The 17,227-nt window shown below is 38.1% G+C and overlaps 1 protein-coding gene across 13 annotated transcripts in view; it reads left to right on the top strand.

The window, feature by feature from the left end:
* The window catches only part of LOC129238841 (inositol hexakisphosphate and diphosphoinositol-pentakisphosphate kinase), a 104,515-nt gene that overhangs the window by 66,052 nt on the left and 21,236 nt on the right, over window positions 1–17,227 (top strand). For 8 of the 13 annotated variants that reach the window (XM_054874047.1, XM_054874048.1, XM_054874051.1 and 5 more), the window contains 10 exons: window positions 814–1,018; window positions 1,103–1,384; window positions 1,469–1,657; window positions 1,718–1,803; window positions 2,094–2,262; window positions 2,319–2,516; window positions 7,139–8,072; window positions 8,184–8,294; window positions 8,366–8,609; window positions 12,394–14,055. In XM_054874047.1, the coding sequence (XP_054730022.1) occupies window positions 814–1,018; window positions 1,103–1,384; window positions 1,469–1,657; window positions 1,718–1,803; window positions 2,094–2,262; window positions 2,319–2,516; window positions 7,139–8,072; window positions 8,184–8,294; window positions 8,366–8,609; window positions 12,394–14,055 (4,080 nt within the window). Of the gene's footprint in view, window positions 1–801; window positions 1,019–1,102; window positions 1,385–1,468; window positions 1,658–1,717; window positions 1,804–2,093; window positions 2,263–2,318; window positions 2,517–7,138; window positions 8,073–8,183; window positions 8,295–8,365; window positions 8,610–12,393; window positions 14,056–17,227 lie in introns of all 13 variants that reach the window. The other 5 variants (XM_054874043.1, XM_054874049.1, XM_054874046.1 and 2 more) reach the window with 4 other exon arrangements.

The raw sequence follows: 17,227 nt of genomic DNA, 5'->3' as shown, positions 1-17,227 counted from the left end.
ATTTTTTCGTGCGTGCAGCCGGCTAAATCGAATTATAAGACGATATCACGTGAAAAATTTATTTTTGCCATATGTCATCCACGGACCGTTTTATTGATAACGTCTCGTTCATATTTGAGCAGAAGTTATTACAATTTTTACCACTTTCGAAGAAATCCATCATATTGCCAATTGGCTCTTCCAGCACCAACTATGGGGCTATGCTCCTGTTTCTAGGGCATGCGCGGATTTAAATTTGATTTTCAGTTTTTCTGGTGCTGATTCTACATGACCGTATGTTATCTTAATCAACCGTTTTAAATTGTTATTGTTTTTTCTTAGCAATTATTATACTATTACACTTCAACTTAATATTATCTGTAATAAGATTCTCTCCATTCAAAGACTTTATGTTAAAAATAAACAAACAAATAAACTCTTCATATGCGGATTTCAACCAATTCAAAATAACTCCTCTCTTTTCGCTCTAACCTTGTCAAAATAGCAGGGTATTTGGATCTTCTCCCATGACGGTTTCACCGACCTTAGTGCGGTTTGAGTAATGACGTTGTAAAACCTTCAATCAGCTCATTTTCCTTTTGCACGTTCCATCCTACATACCAATATATACCAATGTATTCATATTCATCAGCCATATTCACACTAGTGATTTGTTTTGACAATTGTAAAAATATGTTAATTTAAAATTGGCGTAACTTATTTCAGTTGCTATTTATTGCTCATCAAACCTCAGGCGTCTTCTTTACTCTTTTTAGCACCTTTAAGAACTACTAAGAATCCAGCATTACTTTTAAAACTTAGTATACTTTTCAGGTACGGACGTTAAGGTGTACACAGTTGGTCCGGATTATGCGCATGCCGAAGCTCGAAAGTCTCCAGCGTTGGATGGCAAAGTGGAGCGCGATAGCGAAGGCAAAGAGATTCGGTACCCGGTAATATTAAACAATGCTGAGAAGCTCATCTCACGCAAAGTTTGTTTGGCTTTTAAGCAAACTGTCTGCGGTTTTGATTTGCTACGGTGGGTATATTGAGATTTGTTACACACTTCTTTTTTTTTTTTTTGGTAATACCTGAAATCGTTTATTTGTTCTGCATTTCACAGAGCCAATGGTAAGTCGTATGTATGTGATGTGAATGGCTTCAGCTTCGTTAAGAATTCAAATAAGTATTACGACGATTGTGCTAAAATATTGGGTAACATGATATTGCGTGAGCTCACGCCGACTCTACATATACCATGGCTTGTACCTTTCCAACTGGATGACCCGCCGATTGTGCCTACAACATTTGGCAAAATGATGGAACTACGTTGTGTAGTTGCTGTAATTAGACACGGCGATCGGACACCTAAACAAAAAATGAAACTTGAAGTGCGGCATCCCAAGTAATAATGCATTGAATGAAACATTTTGTAAAACTCCATAAAATAGTAAACTTGTATTCATATCCTTCTTCGTTTTGTGCATAGGTTTTTCGAGATATTCGAGAAATATGATGGCTATAAGGATGGTCATGTTAAATTGAAACGTCCTAAGCAACTGCAGGAGATTTTAGACATTGCGAGATATTTGCTATCGGAAATACAAAACAAGTCCGCGGATGCTGAGATTCAAGAAAAAGAAAGCAAGCTGGAACAGTTGAAAAATGTATTAGAAATGTAAGTGTGCGTGTGTGTTTCTTCAACTTTCTAACTCTTAATACTTATTTAAAAATCCAGGTACGGCCACTTTTCTGGCATAAATCGCAAAGTGCAAATGAAATACCAACCAAAAGGTCGCCCGCGTGGCTCAAGCTCCGATGACGGTAATACTAATGTGCTTATTCGATTGACACTAAATTGCTTTGACTATTTCTTAAAACAAAATCATATTGCGAAATCAATGAAGATATTACTTATATTTTAAATTATCGTCTAAGATTTGCTATCTAAAATTTCCTTATTATTCGAAATAAGGAGTTTGTAATCATGCACTCTCCATATTTCTCGATACTGGTCCCTGCCAACGAATATGCATCTACCAATATTTTTGTAATATTCTTTGTTTTTGTTGTCTTTTTTGTTTATTTTTGGTTTAATTATTTATGATTTAAAGTAGATGCGCCGAAGGAACCGTCACTTGTTTTAATCCTTAAATGGGGCGGTGAGTTAACGCCTGCAGGTCGCATTCAAGCTGAAGAATTGGGACGTATATTCCGCTGCATGTACCCGGGCGGTCAGGGTCGGCAGGACTATTCTGGCACACAGGGACTGGGTTTGTTGAGGTAAATTAAAATTTGCACATTTTATTTCTAACTAACTAAATTTTTTTTTTCTATAGATTACACTCAACTTTCCGACATGATCTGAAAATATACGCTTCTGACGAAGGTCGCGTGCAGATGACTGCAGCTGCATTCGCCAAAGGGCTATTAGCATTGGAGGGAGAGCTTACACCGATTTTGGTCCAGATGGTGAAGAGTGCTAACACAAACGGTTTGCTAGATAATGATTGTGATTCTAGTAAATATCAAACCATGTAAGTCGGTTGTAGGACTAACTGTATTTAGACTAACAGAACATTGTAAATCACTAAAGGAGAATTGCGTAGGCCGCCACAAATTTTGAACCAAGAGCCAGATGCATATTTTCAAAGGTTGTGATGTGCTGAATCCGATTTTTAGTTCGCACGCCAGGCTTTCGAAATAGTCCGGCTTAAGGGGTTAGGGGTAGTCAGAGGCCCGAAAAAATGATGATTTTCACGAATTTTTTTTTGCTACTTAATTAATTTATTTAACAAAAATAAAAACATAGCATAAAAACATCATGTTTTAACTTGACTTCACCAAAATTTCAAAAAAAAAAAAAATTAATAATTGCAAAAGTTATCGCTGTTTGTGTGAAGCCCGTTTCTCCAGAAGTCCCTTGCGGTGAGCATCACAAGTCCTTGCAGATTCATCTAAAACCAATCGGATGAGAAAAATTATTTTTATTGATGATAATCTCGAGCCGGATCAAAGCTTTTTTTTTTTCAAAATGAACAAAATGGCGGCCTCAGAAAATTTTTTCCAGATTTTAGGAAAAAAAACCAACAGTTAATTGTTAAAAAAAAATCGAAATTTTTGAAAAAAAAAATCCTTCGATCAGGCACAAGTTTTTTATGTTTTTCAAAAGCTGTATAAATTTTATTGAAATCTACGTAGCGGTTTTTAAGTTACAGTGTTCAGTTGAGAAAAACGCATTTAAAGTTTTGCTATCGGCTCCGGAGCGGCCGAGCGCCCTTTGTTAATTGTTGAATAACTTGAAAAGTATTTGTCGGATTCACTTCAAATTTTTACACAATATTTTTAAAACATTATACTTTAAGAAAATGCAAAAAACAAAAAATCGATTTTTTGAAAATTCTGACTACCCCTAACCCCTTAAAGGCGCCAATACTACAATACTATTTCTGGTCATATTTGAGGTTAAACTTACGACATCATTAGATATTTTGTTTATAGTGTCAGATTTGTACAAGGTTAGGTTAGGTCAGGTTTGGCAGCCGCATCGCGCATAGAGACAACGATGCCACTTAGACCACGAAATGGGTCCGTTGTGAACCGCGGGGGCTGGGCTACATTTCCCTCTCCATATTGAACCATCCTGAGCTTTTGACAAAGCTTAAAAGGTTGTTGATACCTAAAGTGTATAGATTATCGATATTCGTTAAGAAGTAGGATTTTAAAAATCGGTTCCTGCTTCTGGCTAGAGCTGGGTATGTGCAAAAAAGGTGTTGCATTCCTTTCAATTCTTCCACATTTCTGCAGCTACGACAGAAATCATGCGTGTACTACTGTGGGCAAAAAGTAAGGTGAATTTGGTTGTAAAATGAAAAATCTTTATTTATTCTTGTAAATCAATTTCATCCCCTTCAAAATAATCCCCTCTCGATGAAATACACGTATGCCACTTATGCGATTTTTCCAATCCCCGAAACATGCCAAATAGTCCATTTCCGGTATAGCCATCAGCACCATCTCCGATTCAGCTTTTATCTCCTCAATCGACTCGAAACGCCTTCCCTGGAGTGGTCTCTTGAGTTTTGGGAATAGCCAGAAGTCACACGGAGCCAAGTCAGGCGAATACGGTGGTTGCGGAACGACATGCGTGGAATTTTTGGCGAAATGGTCACGAAGAACGAGTGCAGTGTGAGACGGTGCATTATCGTGATGCAAAAACCAAGAGTTGTTGGCCCATAATTCTGGTCTTTTTAGACGAATTGCTTCACGTAAACGACGCATAACGCTCAAATAATATTCCTTATTAACAGTTTGGGCAGGTGGAAGGAATTCATAGTGCACCACACCACGAAAATCGAAAAAAACTTTCATCATGACCTTTATTTTTGAACGACTTTGACGTGCTCTCTTCGGTCTGGCCTCGCTTTTAGCACGATATTCGCTTGATTGGTTGGCTGTTTCAGGGTCGTAAGCATAAATCCAAGTCTCATCTCCCGTAATGATGCATTTGAGCGTGTCCTGATAGTCTCAAAGCATTGTTTCACACACATCAACGCGACGACTTTTTTCCAAGAAATTGAGAGTTTTCGATACCAAACGTGATTTGACTTTTCGTAGGCCCAAATGGTCTTTCAAAATGGTTTTCACAGATCCTTCTGATATTCCGATCATATCAGTAAGGTCTTTAACAGTCAACCGACGAATTTTGAACACTAACTCCTTCACTTTATTGACGTGTTGGTCATCTGTTGACGTCGATGGTCGTCCGAAGCGCTCCAAGTCATCAACACGTTCTCGACTCTCTTTGAAGTCTTTGTACCACTTATAAACATTTTTCTGCGGCATGGTCGAATCACCAAATGCCTTCTGCAACATGCTAAACGTTTCCGCAGCCGAAATTTCATTCCGCAAACAAAATTTGATGGCACTTCTCTGCTCAATCAAATCAGACATTGTAAATATCGAAAAATGCACTCTTGGTCGTTTGGTAAACACAAGCGTAAATATATTACTGATAATGACATTCACATGAAAGTTGGCCCAGGTGTTATTAACAGTGCTGCCAACTCATGAAAAAAATAACTAGAGCGAAATTTTAATCCCACGAAGTTTGACAAATAAATTCACCTTACTTTTTGCCCACAGAAGTAAACGCCTAATCTCCTTACATGATTTCCTATAAGACAATGTCCTGTGAGGGCCCCTACTAAGGTACTGATTTGAAGTCTACTCAGTTTTATAATACTCTTGGACAGACGTAAGTTTAGCCTTGGCCATGTTTGCCTAGCAATTTCGCAGGTGTTAGCGTTAATCCATCTCTGATTTGCAGAACTGATTAGTGCGTCCTTAATGAGAAGCTAACTAGTTGCGAGAGGTATCTCCATAAAATTACTTATGTCTGGCATACAGGTATAGAACCTCGATGTTCTATATTTCGTTTATTCAAATCAAAGTAATTATAAAAGACAAATGTTTGTTGTGTACTCGCGTGAGTTTTTACATCGAATGAATAGTCAGTTGCAATTCAATTTTCTTCAGCGAACTTAGCTACGGTTCCTAATAATTAGCTGTTTCAATGTTGCCACCTCCTGTTATACTTTTAGTTAGGGTACTCACTACGCAGGTATCTTCTCTTGTAAGTTGGTCTGCTCTACAGTTCCCTGGTATATCTCTGTGGCTTGGAACCCAGCACAAGATTATACGATATTGCTTGGCCATCTCATTTAGAGATTGGCGACAACGTAAGACACTCCTTGATGTTGCTTTAAATGCATCCAGGGCTCGTAGGGCAGCTTGGCTGTCTGATAGAATGCAGATATCCGTTGATGATATTCTGTTTATCTTTAGCCATTTTAAGGCTTCATGAATAGCGTTTATTTCCGCTTGAAAAACACTACAGTGATCCGGTAGTTTAAAGCATTCACTAATAAAAAGCTCTTCGCAAAATAACCCTGATCCTATACCGGTATCCATTTTAGACCCGTCCGTGTAGATCTTAACGGGTGTGTTGGGTGTTGGATCTTCTTCAAACCATTCCAGTCTAGAAGGGATTTTCATTAGGAAATTCCTTTCGAAGCAAAGAATGGGAGGGTGATAATCACAGTCACTGGGTATATCCGTGTAGGAGTCTAAGATGGTTGAATGTCCGTATGTGACAGTTCTCCATTGTGAGCTCGCTTTGAGCCTTAAAGCGGAGCAGGCTGCTGAGTATTTGCAGAAGAGATCTAGGGGTGGCAGATGTAGCATGATGTCCAAAGCCATGGATGGCGTGGTTTTCATGACGCCACATATTGCTAATTCCGCTGATCTTTGCACCTTATTCAATAAATTAGAATAGGTTTTTTTCCGCATAGCACACCAGACAACATTTCCATATAAAAGAATGGGTCTGACGACAGCATTGTAAAGCCAATGAGCAACCTTAGGTTTAATTCCCCAGGTCTTACCTAAAGCTCTCTTACAGGCATAAAAAGCTAGGTTCGCTTTCCTGACTCTTTCTAAGATGTTTGACTTCCAAGTCAGTTTCCTATCTATGTTTAGTCCCAAGTACTTGGTTTCTTCTGAAATCACAAGAGCTTCCCCTTTGAGCATAATTGGACTTAGCTGAGGGATTCTGTGTTTCCTAGTGAACAATATGAGTTGTGTTTTGTAAGGGTTGACTCCTAGCCCACACATTTCTGCCCACCGAGAAAGTATATCTAGAGCATTTTGTATTAGGTCTCTTAATGTAGATACAAATTTACCAGAGACAGCAATAACAACATCATCGGCGTAAGCTATCACCTTATAGCCAACCGATTCCAGTATTAGCAGAAGTTTATTTACAACTGCGTTCCATAAAAACGGCGAGAGGACTCCACCTTGCGGTGTACCTCTACTTACCAATCTCCTGAGCACCGATTCTCCTAGTTCCGCTTCAATGATTCTGCTACTTAGCATATTGCCAATGAAGCCTACCAAGCCCAGTTGCCTGATCTCCCATCGGGAGGGTTAAGTATAGTGCATGCGCCTATTGTGCAAAAAACTCGGCAGCTAACTAAAGTGCTAGATGTTTTTTTGTTTTGTTTATACATCTAAAATATTTTTGATGTATATTAATATTTAGAAGTACTTCCACTTTTAAATGCACAATCTTACTAACGTCAATAATATATTGCAGAGCAAAGCAACGCCTACATGATTTAATGCGCGTTGACCGAGATTTCACCCCCGAAGATCGTGAAGCCATTAATCCTTGCAATAGTATTTCAATTAATCAGGCCTTGGACTTCGTCAAGAATCCAGTAGAATGCTGTAATCACGTCCACAAACTAATTAAAGAGCTATTAACAATCATAAGCGTAAAAAAGGAAGATCCCAAAACTAAAGATGCTATATTATATCACGGCGAAACTTGGGATTTGATGGCACGTCGTTGGGAGAAAATTGAAAAAGATTTTAGCACAAAATCAAAACAATATGACATTTCAAAAGTTCCAGACATTTACGATTGCATCAAATACGACCTGCAACACAATCAGCATACGCTGCAATACGATCAGGCCGAAGAGTTGTACATCTATGCTAAGTACTTAGCTGATATCGTAATACCGCAAGAGTATGGCTCAACTGTGCAAGAGAAATTGGCCATTGGCCAAGGTATCTGCACGCCGCTGCTTAAAAAGATTAAAGCCGATTTGCAACGGAACATCGAAGAAGTGGGCGATGAGTCGGTGAACAGGCTGAATCCGCATTACAGCCATGGTGTTGCCAGTCCGGGTCGTCATGTGCGCACGCGTTTGTATTTCACCAGTGAAAGTCATGTGCATTCATTGCTGACCGTTTTGCGCTATGGTGGGTTGCTGAATGTGCTTAATGATGAACAATGGCGTCGTGCCATGGATTATATTTCGATGGTATCGGAATTAAATTACATGTCACAAGTTGTCATAATGCTGTACGAGGATCCCACCAAGGATCCCACGTCAGAAGAGCGCTTTCATGTGGAGCTACATTTTAGTCCAGGTGTTAACTGTTGTGTGCAAAAGAACTTGCCGCCCGGACCGGGCTTTCGTCCACACTCGCGCAACGATTCTGGTAATCCTAAGCAAATGGTAAGAGCAGCATTCGACTAGTGAAGATTATAACCCACATACATCACTATATATGTATGTATTATTTTATAATTTTTTATTTTTTATTTCGCATTTATCCTCTTTGAACAGGGTTCAACCACTGCTGCTTTCAAAACTAGTGCTACCGGTGACGAGGCTAATCCACCGCGCATAGAAGAAGAGAATGACTCTGAGGATAGCCCTGTAAAAAGTCAATCAGATGTGAGCACTTTATCAACTTTTTCGAAAATTATCACTCAAATTATCACCCTATTTCCTTTGTTCGCAATTAGGCTTACGAAAAGAATTCTCCGCCGCACAATAAACACCTAAAATCCAAACCTATACCCATTGGCGCGCACCACACAGTGAGTGGCCATGAAGCCGCGCACTTAGCAAAGCGTTTAAACGAAGAATTGGCCTCACAACAGCAAACCAAACAACAGATCGGCTCTTTCGAATCGCAACGCCCCATCAGTCCAGATGCCGAACCACGTTCGCGCAGCTATGAACAACGCGATCAAAAGCGCGCTAAAGGTATGTATCGCCGTAGTTTTAACGAATTTTACGTTGTTGCTGCTGCGTTTGAGTACGTCTCTTGTTTTGCTTATCAAGACTGTTTCTTTATTTCTAAGACTTAACATATTATTACCAACCAACGACCACTTTGGTCGGTATACGTTTACACCACACAATGTATTTCCTTATTTTGCCCTCAAATGAGCCGATCTATGTGGCGCTCCATTGGCTGTAAAATGCATATTAACTATTGTATGATTTACATAACTGCGTTTATTAAAGGCGTTTTGGTGCATTTGGAGCGGCTTTTCAGTGGCCATAATCAGTACTATTTTTTTATCTAATTCAAAATATCAACTCAACTAAATCAAATTTTAGACTTTGATTTAAATTTTTTTATTCAAGAATAATGTTAATTTTCTATGATAATTTTTTTTGTTATTATTTTTGAGAAAGAGTACTATGCAAATCGAAATTACAAAACAAATTTATACTTTTGACGATATAAAGGGTGTTTTTTTAGAGGTTAGGTTTTCAAGATGAAATAAAACGTATATAATTTAATGTTATGGCCAAGAATTTAGCTTTATTAATATATAAAGATAAGGGTTTGCCATTATGTTTTAAAAATGATTTCGGGCAAGTGGCCGCCGCGGCTGGCTCGAATAAATTCCAGCCGAGAGGCCCAATTTTCGTCCACTTTTTGCAGCAATTGGGGCCGTATGTCAGCAATAACGCGCCGAATATTCTCTTCCAAGACGTCAATCGTCTCGGGCTTATCCGCGTAGACAAGCGACTTCACATAGCCCCACAAGAAATAGTCCAGCGGTATTATATCGCACGATCTTGGAGGCCACGCCACAGGTCCACGGCGCGAGATAATGCGCTCACCAAAAGTTTCCTTCAATAAATCGATTGTTGCGTTGGCTGTATGGCATGTAGCGCCGTCTTGTTGGAACCAAAGGTCGTCCACATCAACATCGTCCAATTCAGGCACGAAAAAGTCATTAATCATGGCTCTATAGCGCTCTCCATTGACTGTAACATTATGACCGGCTTCATTTTTAAAGAAATATGGACCAATGATTCCCTCTGCCCATAGAGCACACCAAACAGTGACTTTTTGAGGATGTAACGGCGTCTCAGCAATGGCTTGTGGATTATGTTTACTCCAAATGCGACAATTTTGCTTATTGACATACCCATTCAACCAAAAGTGAGCTTCATCGCTGAACAAAATTTTCTTGTGATGCGTCGCGCGAACCGAACCATTATTTTCGTAATAAATTTGCACGATTTGCAAACGTTGTTCAGGTGTAAGTCTATTCATTATGAAATGGCAAACCAAACTGAGCATAAATCAAGTGACAGCTGTCAAAAAGACCATCTACGAAAAAAGTAGTGCCAACTTGAAAACCTAACCTCTAAAAAAAACACCCTTTAGATAACCGTCCCTCTGATAGTCGGTTATTCGTTAGCGGAGCGGCCCGGATTTAAACCCGGCTGAGGATTGCTGTTGTTGTTCTAACAGCATAAACAATTTCCCATAAATTTTCGGGGAACGCTGCTGAAGTGGCAATAAATAATCATAGAATAATAAGTAATTTTTATTTTAAAAATTTCAAAATTGTTAATCCTGCTCCAAATGCATGAATAGCACCAGTGCAATTAAAAAATTAACCTGCTGCAATATTTAGTCCTTGTAACGAGCGTTTTTTAAACGTATAGAACTTTCGATAGTGGCATCATTTCTGTTCAGTACAGTCGCGCAAACTACCATGCAAAGGCTTACATGGTTTAGAAATTGTGAACAATAATTTCAAAACGCGTTTGCGGTAAACAAAATTCAATGAGCGGCTAATTCTAGTTTTCGAGTTCTTTTGAGCTTTGAACTTTCAGCTATCGATACGCCTCAAAAAATTCACTGCATACTGAGGTTTTCATGTCTGAGGCGAGTGCAAAAAATGCTAGTTTTGGTTATCCACGGCAATAGAGGATCCAGCAAGACGTAGCAACACGCCAGAAAAATGATTGCAGCCAGTTGCAATTGACGACTTGAAAATCAACATCGGCGCATTAGATTTGTGATGCTGGGAAAAACTGTTTTTTTTTTAAACTAAATGCCATGAAATTGGAAAGATTTGCAATATAAATATGCCGTTATTTTTTTTTATGTTTTGTATTAAAAAAGTTCTATACCTTAAAAAACACCCATTACATATAAATGTATAGTTATGTTTAGACTTGCGCAGCTTTTGTTCAAAAATTCTAAATTGGTTTTACTTTAGTAAATGCGATTCAAGTTGTTTATAGGCGCGATACACATTCCTCCTTATTAATATTATTTTACGTTGACTTTTTATGCGCATTATTCATAGTTTTTAAATTTAACTAAATTATTTCTAATTAACATAAACAATTCTACACATTTGTTTAAACTTTTTAACACAATGACAAAATTTTCGTATAAGCATCTGGCTGGGAATTTCCGTGTATTTGGCTGAAATTCGGTGTCGTCTTTTGCTGTCGTCTTTGAATACTGCTGTAATAAGTACATACATATACATATATATATCCTCTTAGGGAGCATTTATATGAGCAGTTCCAAAAGCTAGGCGCTGGAAAATGTTACTAAGCTTTCGCAAGTGGAAAGCATTTTTTTTTATAATTTCTGTTTGATTAACAGAAATTATAGAAAAATGTATGTAATGACTGCATTTTGCTAACTGTGTTCCATTGCGTTAAATTTTGCAGCCATTACAGGCATTGCCAGCGGCTGGGTTTTGGCTTTAGATACATGTGTCGGATATTCTCTTTATGTTCTGTGTACTCATTGTCTAAGATAGTTTTTTTTTATTTTGGATGAAGGCGTGCCAATGCACACGTTTAACTTCTGCTGGTTTTTTCTCAAATATAAATACATATTAGTGAGCTCAAAGTGCATTTAAGAAATCTTTACTCAGTTACTTTCTTCAACTGATCGTTAGCTGTATTTGATGTACATAAAGTATGTATGTATAGTGTATTTCAAGTATAAAATCAAACCAGAAACTCAGAGATTCGACAAGGGATCTCAGAGTCTGGATTCAATGAGTTAGTGTCTGAAACTAATATTCTCTAGAACCTTAGCCAAAAAATAATTTCCCCGAATCTTCAATATTTCTCAGAAATTTCATTGTACTTCATCACCACCACACCCTGGCACTTTTGCTATCAAGAATATATTATTTATGTACTTATGTAAGTAGATTGTGTTTTGTGCCACATTTCTCTGCCAATTTGAGTTTCCTAATTCTACTTACAAATAACTTTTGTGCGATTCACTAATACTCGTATATCTTCGTTTGCATGCTTATTGTAATCGATACGATTTTCTAATGCTTAACAGTTAAAATGTAAACACACACTTACATATGTATGTATGTAACTATAATATCTGCAAATATCTTCTGTTCGACATCTGCTTGCTGCATTGCCTTAATATCGTATTCAATGTGACTTGTCCACGCTATACGTATCTATATCTATTTTTAAAACGATTTTCAATTATTTTACAAAAATATACACATGAATGACAAAATTTTTAATGCATTTACCCATTAAATCTGTCATTTTACTCCACATGGCGTCTTCGCTCCCCATGTCTACTTTGGTCTCTTGTAACAAACAAATCAAAATTTCATGCGCTCTTTCTTATCGCTTCTTTAACACTTCTACTTAAAAAAAAAAAATATACAACGTATTTTGAAAAACTCGTCTAACTATTACTTACATTCATAAATCAATTAAATCAATCGCGTAGCTGAAGCTTCGCCTACGTCCACGCCCCTGTGCACGACCACACCTACTACTAATACGCATGAATTCAAAGAAATACCCAACACTCGCTCTACTCCTAATTTCGCTACAAATACTGGCGGCTCATCTCACATACGCGTTACCGAGAGTTTGACTTTCTTTAAAATTGACTCTTCCACCAACGAGTTGCCACTCTCCGACATTGATTTTTCTCTCAATCCTATCACGCCGGAGATTTCCAACTCCGAATACAAATCGAATTCACCAAAGGCATTGAGACATAAACGGCATACCCCATTATTGACTATGGGCGCTATAGCAAGTATTGATGATCCTGATTCGGATTTGCCGAAAATATCACCATTAGCCACCAATGAGCGTCCGCTATCCTGCAATTGCCTTAGTGGTTGCGGTGCTTTCGATGAAAACTTTCCCCACTCACATTCAAAAAGTATGGCCGAAATCAGTCCAATCAATGATAGTGAAGTAATGCACTTTGTCTTGGGCAGCTCGCCGTTGTCAGCTTCGCGTGTTGGCTCTATTGATGACTTTCAATTATCTTCTTCGGCACCAGGCGTCATACTAAGTAGTGAATTCAAATTACGCTTAAAAAATGGGCAGAAAAACAACGATCTATTGTGCGTTGTTTCGCCAACTAATTCGCCGACCGCTTCCACTTTGAAATTGTGTAAGGAGTCCGATGAGCGACAGCTGCAGCAGCAAGCGAAATCGCAACAGAAATACGCCAGTGAACTGTGTGGTGCTGCTGACGATGAATGTGTACCATCGGTAAAAATAGGTGCACCAACTGCTGGGTTTCCGACCGTGCAGTCAGCACCAGTCATGGCAAATGTTGAAAGTCCTTTCAAATTTACGCAGCAAGCTCAACAACCCTTTGTAAATAAATTTACTACCATCGATGAATTTGCTATTGCACATGCTACTAACAATGCTCTCTCTTCTTCCGGCCACTCCTCGTCTGTCTGCGACTTTGACACGTTAATCCAACACAAACACATGCCATCACACGCCCACGAACATACTCACAAAATTGTAATGCGAACCAATTATCATCATAACTCACTTAAACCGCATTCTAATCAACGTGTACGCCGACATCAACAACACCACAATCAACACAAACAATTTAACCGACAACAACACGAACACGCTGCGCACATACCCGACGTTATTGTCACTTTGAGCTCATCCTCAACTGATTTGTCTACTATGCCTGATACTAACCAATTAAATTCCAAACTCACTCCTACCGAACCTACTACTTACAACTTACCAAATACCACTACCACAACAACAAATACGAACATACCATCATCGCCCAATGTCAATGCAAATATGTCCACGTCCATGTGTACGTCCACATCCACACCCATGACCTCGTCCGTGATCGCCACCTGCACCTCTACTACTACTTCCGCCGCAGATGGTAATGCGACACCAGTGTCGTCCTCATCGTCAGTATCGTCTCGACGTCAAAGACACAGTATTGCCGGCCAGATGTCATATATGAAAATGTTGGGATTCGGTGGTTTTAGCAAAAAGATGGCCACCAGCTCTAGTAGTCTTTTTAGTACGGCAGTTATAAGCGGCAGCTCATCTGCACCCAATCTAAGGGATATGATACCGTGTGCAGTTTCATCATCAGGTGAGCAGTTCATAAGTATCTATAATATATTAATTTTAATTTTATGCGAATGCAAGTAGAAAGATATTTTTGGATAGTCAAGTACTTTATTTTATTCTTGTAGCTTCATTTAAGTAAAAACAATTAAATTATTCACTAAAATCTGAAATAGTATTATTTGATGAAAAACTTATGTATATACCTTCTACTCAAATATGAACGAGACGCTATCAATAAAACGGTCCGCGGATGACATATGGCAAAAATAAATTTTTTGTTTTTTGGTAGGACTGTTATAAGCTTACATGGTAAATTTCAGCGTGATATGTCACATAGTTTGTTTTCTGTGCTACTGTAAACAAGTCAAGCTCGAGTGTGTTCTTCGAATTCTCTTTTATGACTTCAATTGTCTCAAAATGTTTTCCACGCAGCGGCAACTTGAGCTTGGGAAACAGGAAAAAGTCACATGGAGCCATATCAGGCGAATACGGTGCTTGCGGACCGATATTAACATTATTTCGTACAAATAATCGTGAACAAGACGTGATGTGTGAGCTGGTGCATTATCGTGATGCAAGAACCATGACTTGTTGTCCCACAATTCCTTCCTTTTAAGACGAACGTTCTCGCGCAAACGTTTTAAAACGTCTAAATAATATTCAGCGTTAACCGATCGGCCTTGCGGTAGGAACTCCGAGTGCACCACACCTGCGTAATCGAAAAAAACAGTCAGCATAACCTTCATTTTTGAGCGACTTTGGCGTGGTTTTTTGGGTTGATGTACGGCCCTCTTTGAACGATTTGTACCACTGGAAAACACGTGCACGCGATAGAGCAGAGTCCCCATAGGTTGTCTGCAACATTTTTAAGGCGTCTGAAGCCGACATTTTGTTGGAATAACAAAATTTCAAGCAAATTCTTTGAATTTCCATCGTTAAATTCGAAGAACACACTCGAGCTTGACTTGTTTACAGTAGCACAGAAAACAAACTATGTGACATATCACGCTGGAATTTGCCATGTAAGCTTATAACAGTCCTACCAAAAAACAAAAAATTTATTTTTGCCATATGTCATCCGCGGACCATTTTTTTGATACCGTCTCGTTCATATTTGAGCAGAAGCTATAAACAAAATCATATTAACGAGTGATTCTGAAAGTACACATATCGGCTGTGTTCCTATGGTTGCACAATTGTTGACAAAATGTCACCTTTTAAAATTTCTATATATAATATTAGTCTGGGAAACAGTAAACCCATTATTTTTGCGTAAAATTTTTGCGCAAATGGTTTAAATCTATTTTATGCTCAATCTTTAGCTCCTGGGCGATGCTATGACTACTAAATTGTCGGTCAACTTCATTTATTCCGCTATTTTATCGACATTTTCTTTAACATCAAAAATACCTGAATGGAATCGACGAAACTAAAACCTCACGTTGTTACAGTATCGACACCGTAAACACCATTAACAATTTCAGCGGCCTGGCTTACATTTTCGCCTTTATCAAAGAAAAATTGTAAAATGTACCGGATTTTGTTTGTTGACTTCCATTGTTAAAGCCTATAATGTAATGTAAAAACCGAATGGAATAAACTAAAAGCAGCAGAAGCATTTTTTCAGTGTAAAATGTCTCTTTGATAACGAGCATAAACTTAAAATTTTTTGATCCATACTTTACGAGATATCGATCACTACCATCTACCGAAAAAATAATGTATTTCTTTTTCCCTGAGCTAATATTCTTCCCTGTTAGCAGTTTCCTCGAGAATAATTAAACGCCCAACACCGTTCGCGGTCGAAAATCGCTCCTCTTTTCGTCGGAAAATATTACATTTTCCAATTACGAGTTTGATCTCGATTTGACTCGTGATTGAATAATAAAAGGTTGTGTAAAATTTTGATTGCTGAAGATACTCAATCCATTAATGCAATTTAGAAGTAAGGAAAAGGGGGCATACGTTTATCCACTTCCTAAAAAGATAGTAAAAAATTGAAAAAAAGGTCGAATGAACCATTATCTTATGTTATTTGTTATGTCATATAATTTTTGGATTTTTCTGCAACTTTCGATACGTTTCGCAAAAGCTTTGACAACCTATATCTCAAAGACTATACGTTTCCCACAAAAAATATACCATATTTTTCCTATTCTCAGAAGACTTATGTTAAGCCATGTACGAATTTTTGATATTCCCTGCGCCACATCGTCCCAAGCCCAATGATTTGTTTTGGTTGGGTCTTCCAACTTTTTAATCTGTTTCTCAGAAAGTATTTGACTGACTTAGGATTTGCATTTATCCAGTTTCACAAGTCGTTACTTAAAAAGGGCCAATTATTTTTGGAGGTGAAACACATGACAATCAATGTATGATCTAAATCAAAATTCGTTTAAATAAAAAGGGATTTGCTCTGTTTGCGTAGAAATGCAAAATTTGGATAGGCATCGGAAGAGCATCACTAGATGCCAGATCTTCCAATCTTGGCCAATTCCGAAATCCGTTGCCTTAAAGTGATACCCGCAAACTTTTTCGCCTGGTTTCAATGAAGTGCCTTGACATGAATGGTTCTACACAAAAATAATAAAGATTGCCCAATCAATTTGAATTTTCGTTGTTTAATTGCAATTTAAAATCCGACACCTCTTTATTATGCAAATTCTAACAGAGATCTGCAAGTGCTTCTGGTTAAGCTCGTTTATGTATATACGGGTGGGCCATATTTTTTTTTTTTTTTTTTATTTAAAACTTTATTTTGTATTCTGTCTATACTTACAATTCTTAGAAGACATTTTACAAGTATTTGGTTACATTTAAGAGTGGCTTTGATTTTAGTATTAAAGGAATATTTCTAGTGAAATATCCTTTCTATTAAATAAATTCAATATTTTATAGATGGCTCTTGGACGAGCTGAATTGGTGTTTTTCTTTTCAACCTTAAAAAAACACATGATGGTGACATGAGGGTAGAGGCCAGTTCATTTGGGTGCGATTGAAGTCGATTTCGGTATTTACTGGTTACATTTTGTATTTCCTCTTTTATTGAAGGGATGTCTAGGTCTCGATGAATTTGGGCATTTGTCACGTACCACGGAGCGTTGACTAGGGTGCGTAGAGTCTTGGACTGAAAACGCTGCAGGACTTCCAAGTTTGAATTTGACGCAGTTCCTCACAGTTGGATTCCGTAAGTC

The sequence above is a fragment of the Anastrepha obliqua genome, chromosome 2 (genome assembly GCF_027943255.1).
Source record: "Anastrepha obliqua isolate idAnaObli1 chromosome 2, idAnaObli1_1.0, whole genome shotgun sequence".
NCBI lineage: Eukaryota > Metazoa > Arthropoda > Insecta > Diptera > Tephritidae > Anastrepha > Anastrepha obliqua.
Note: the sequence above shows the minus strand (reverse complement) of the source record. Positions and strands in the feature narration are given on the sequence as shown.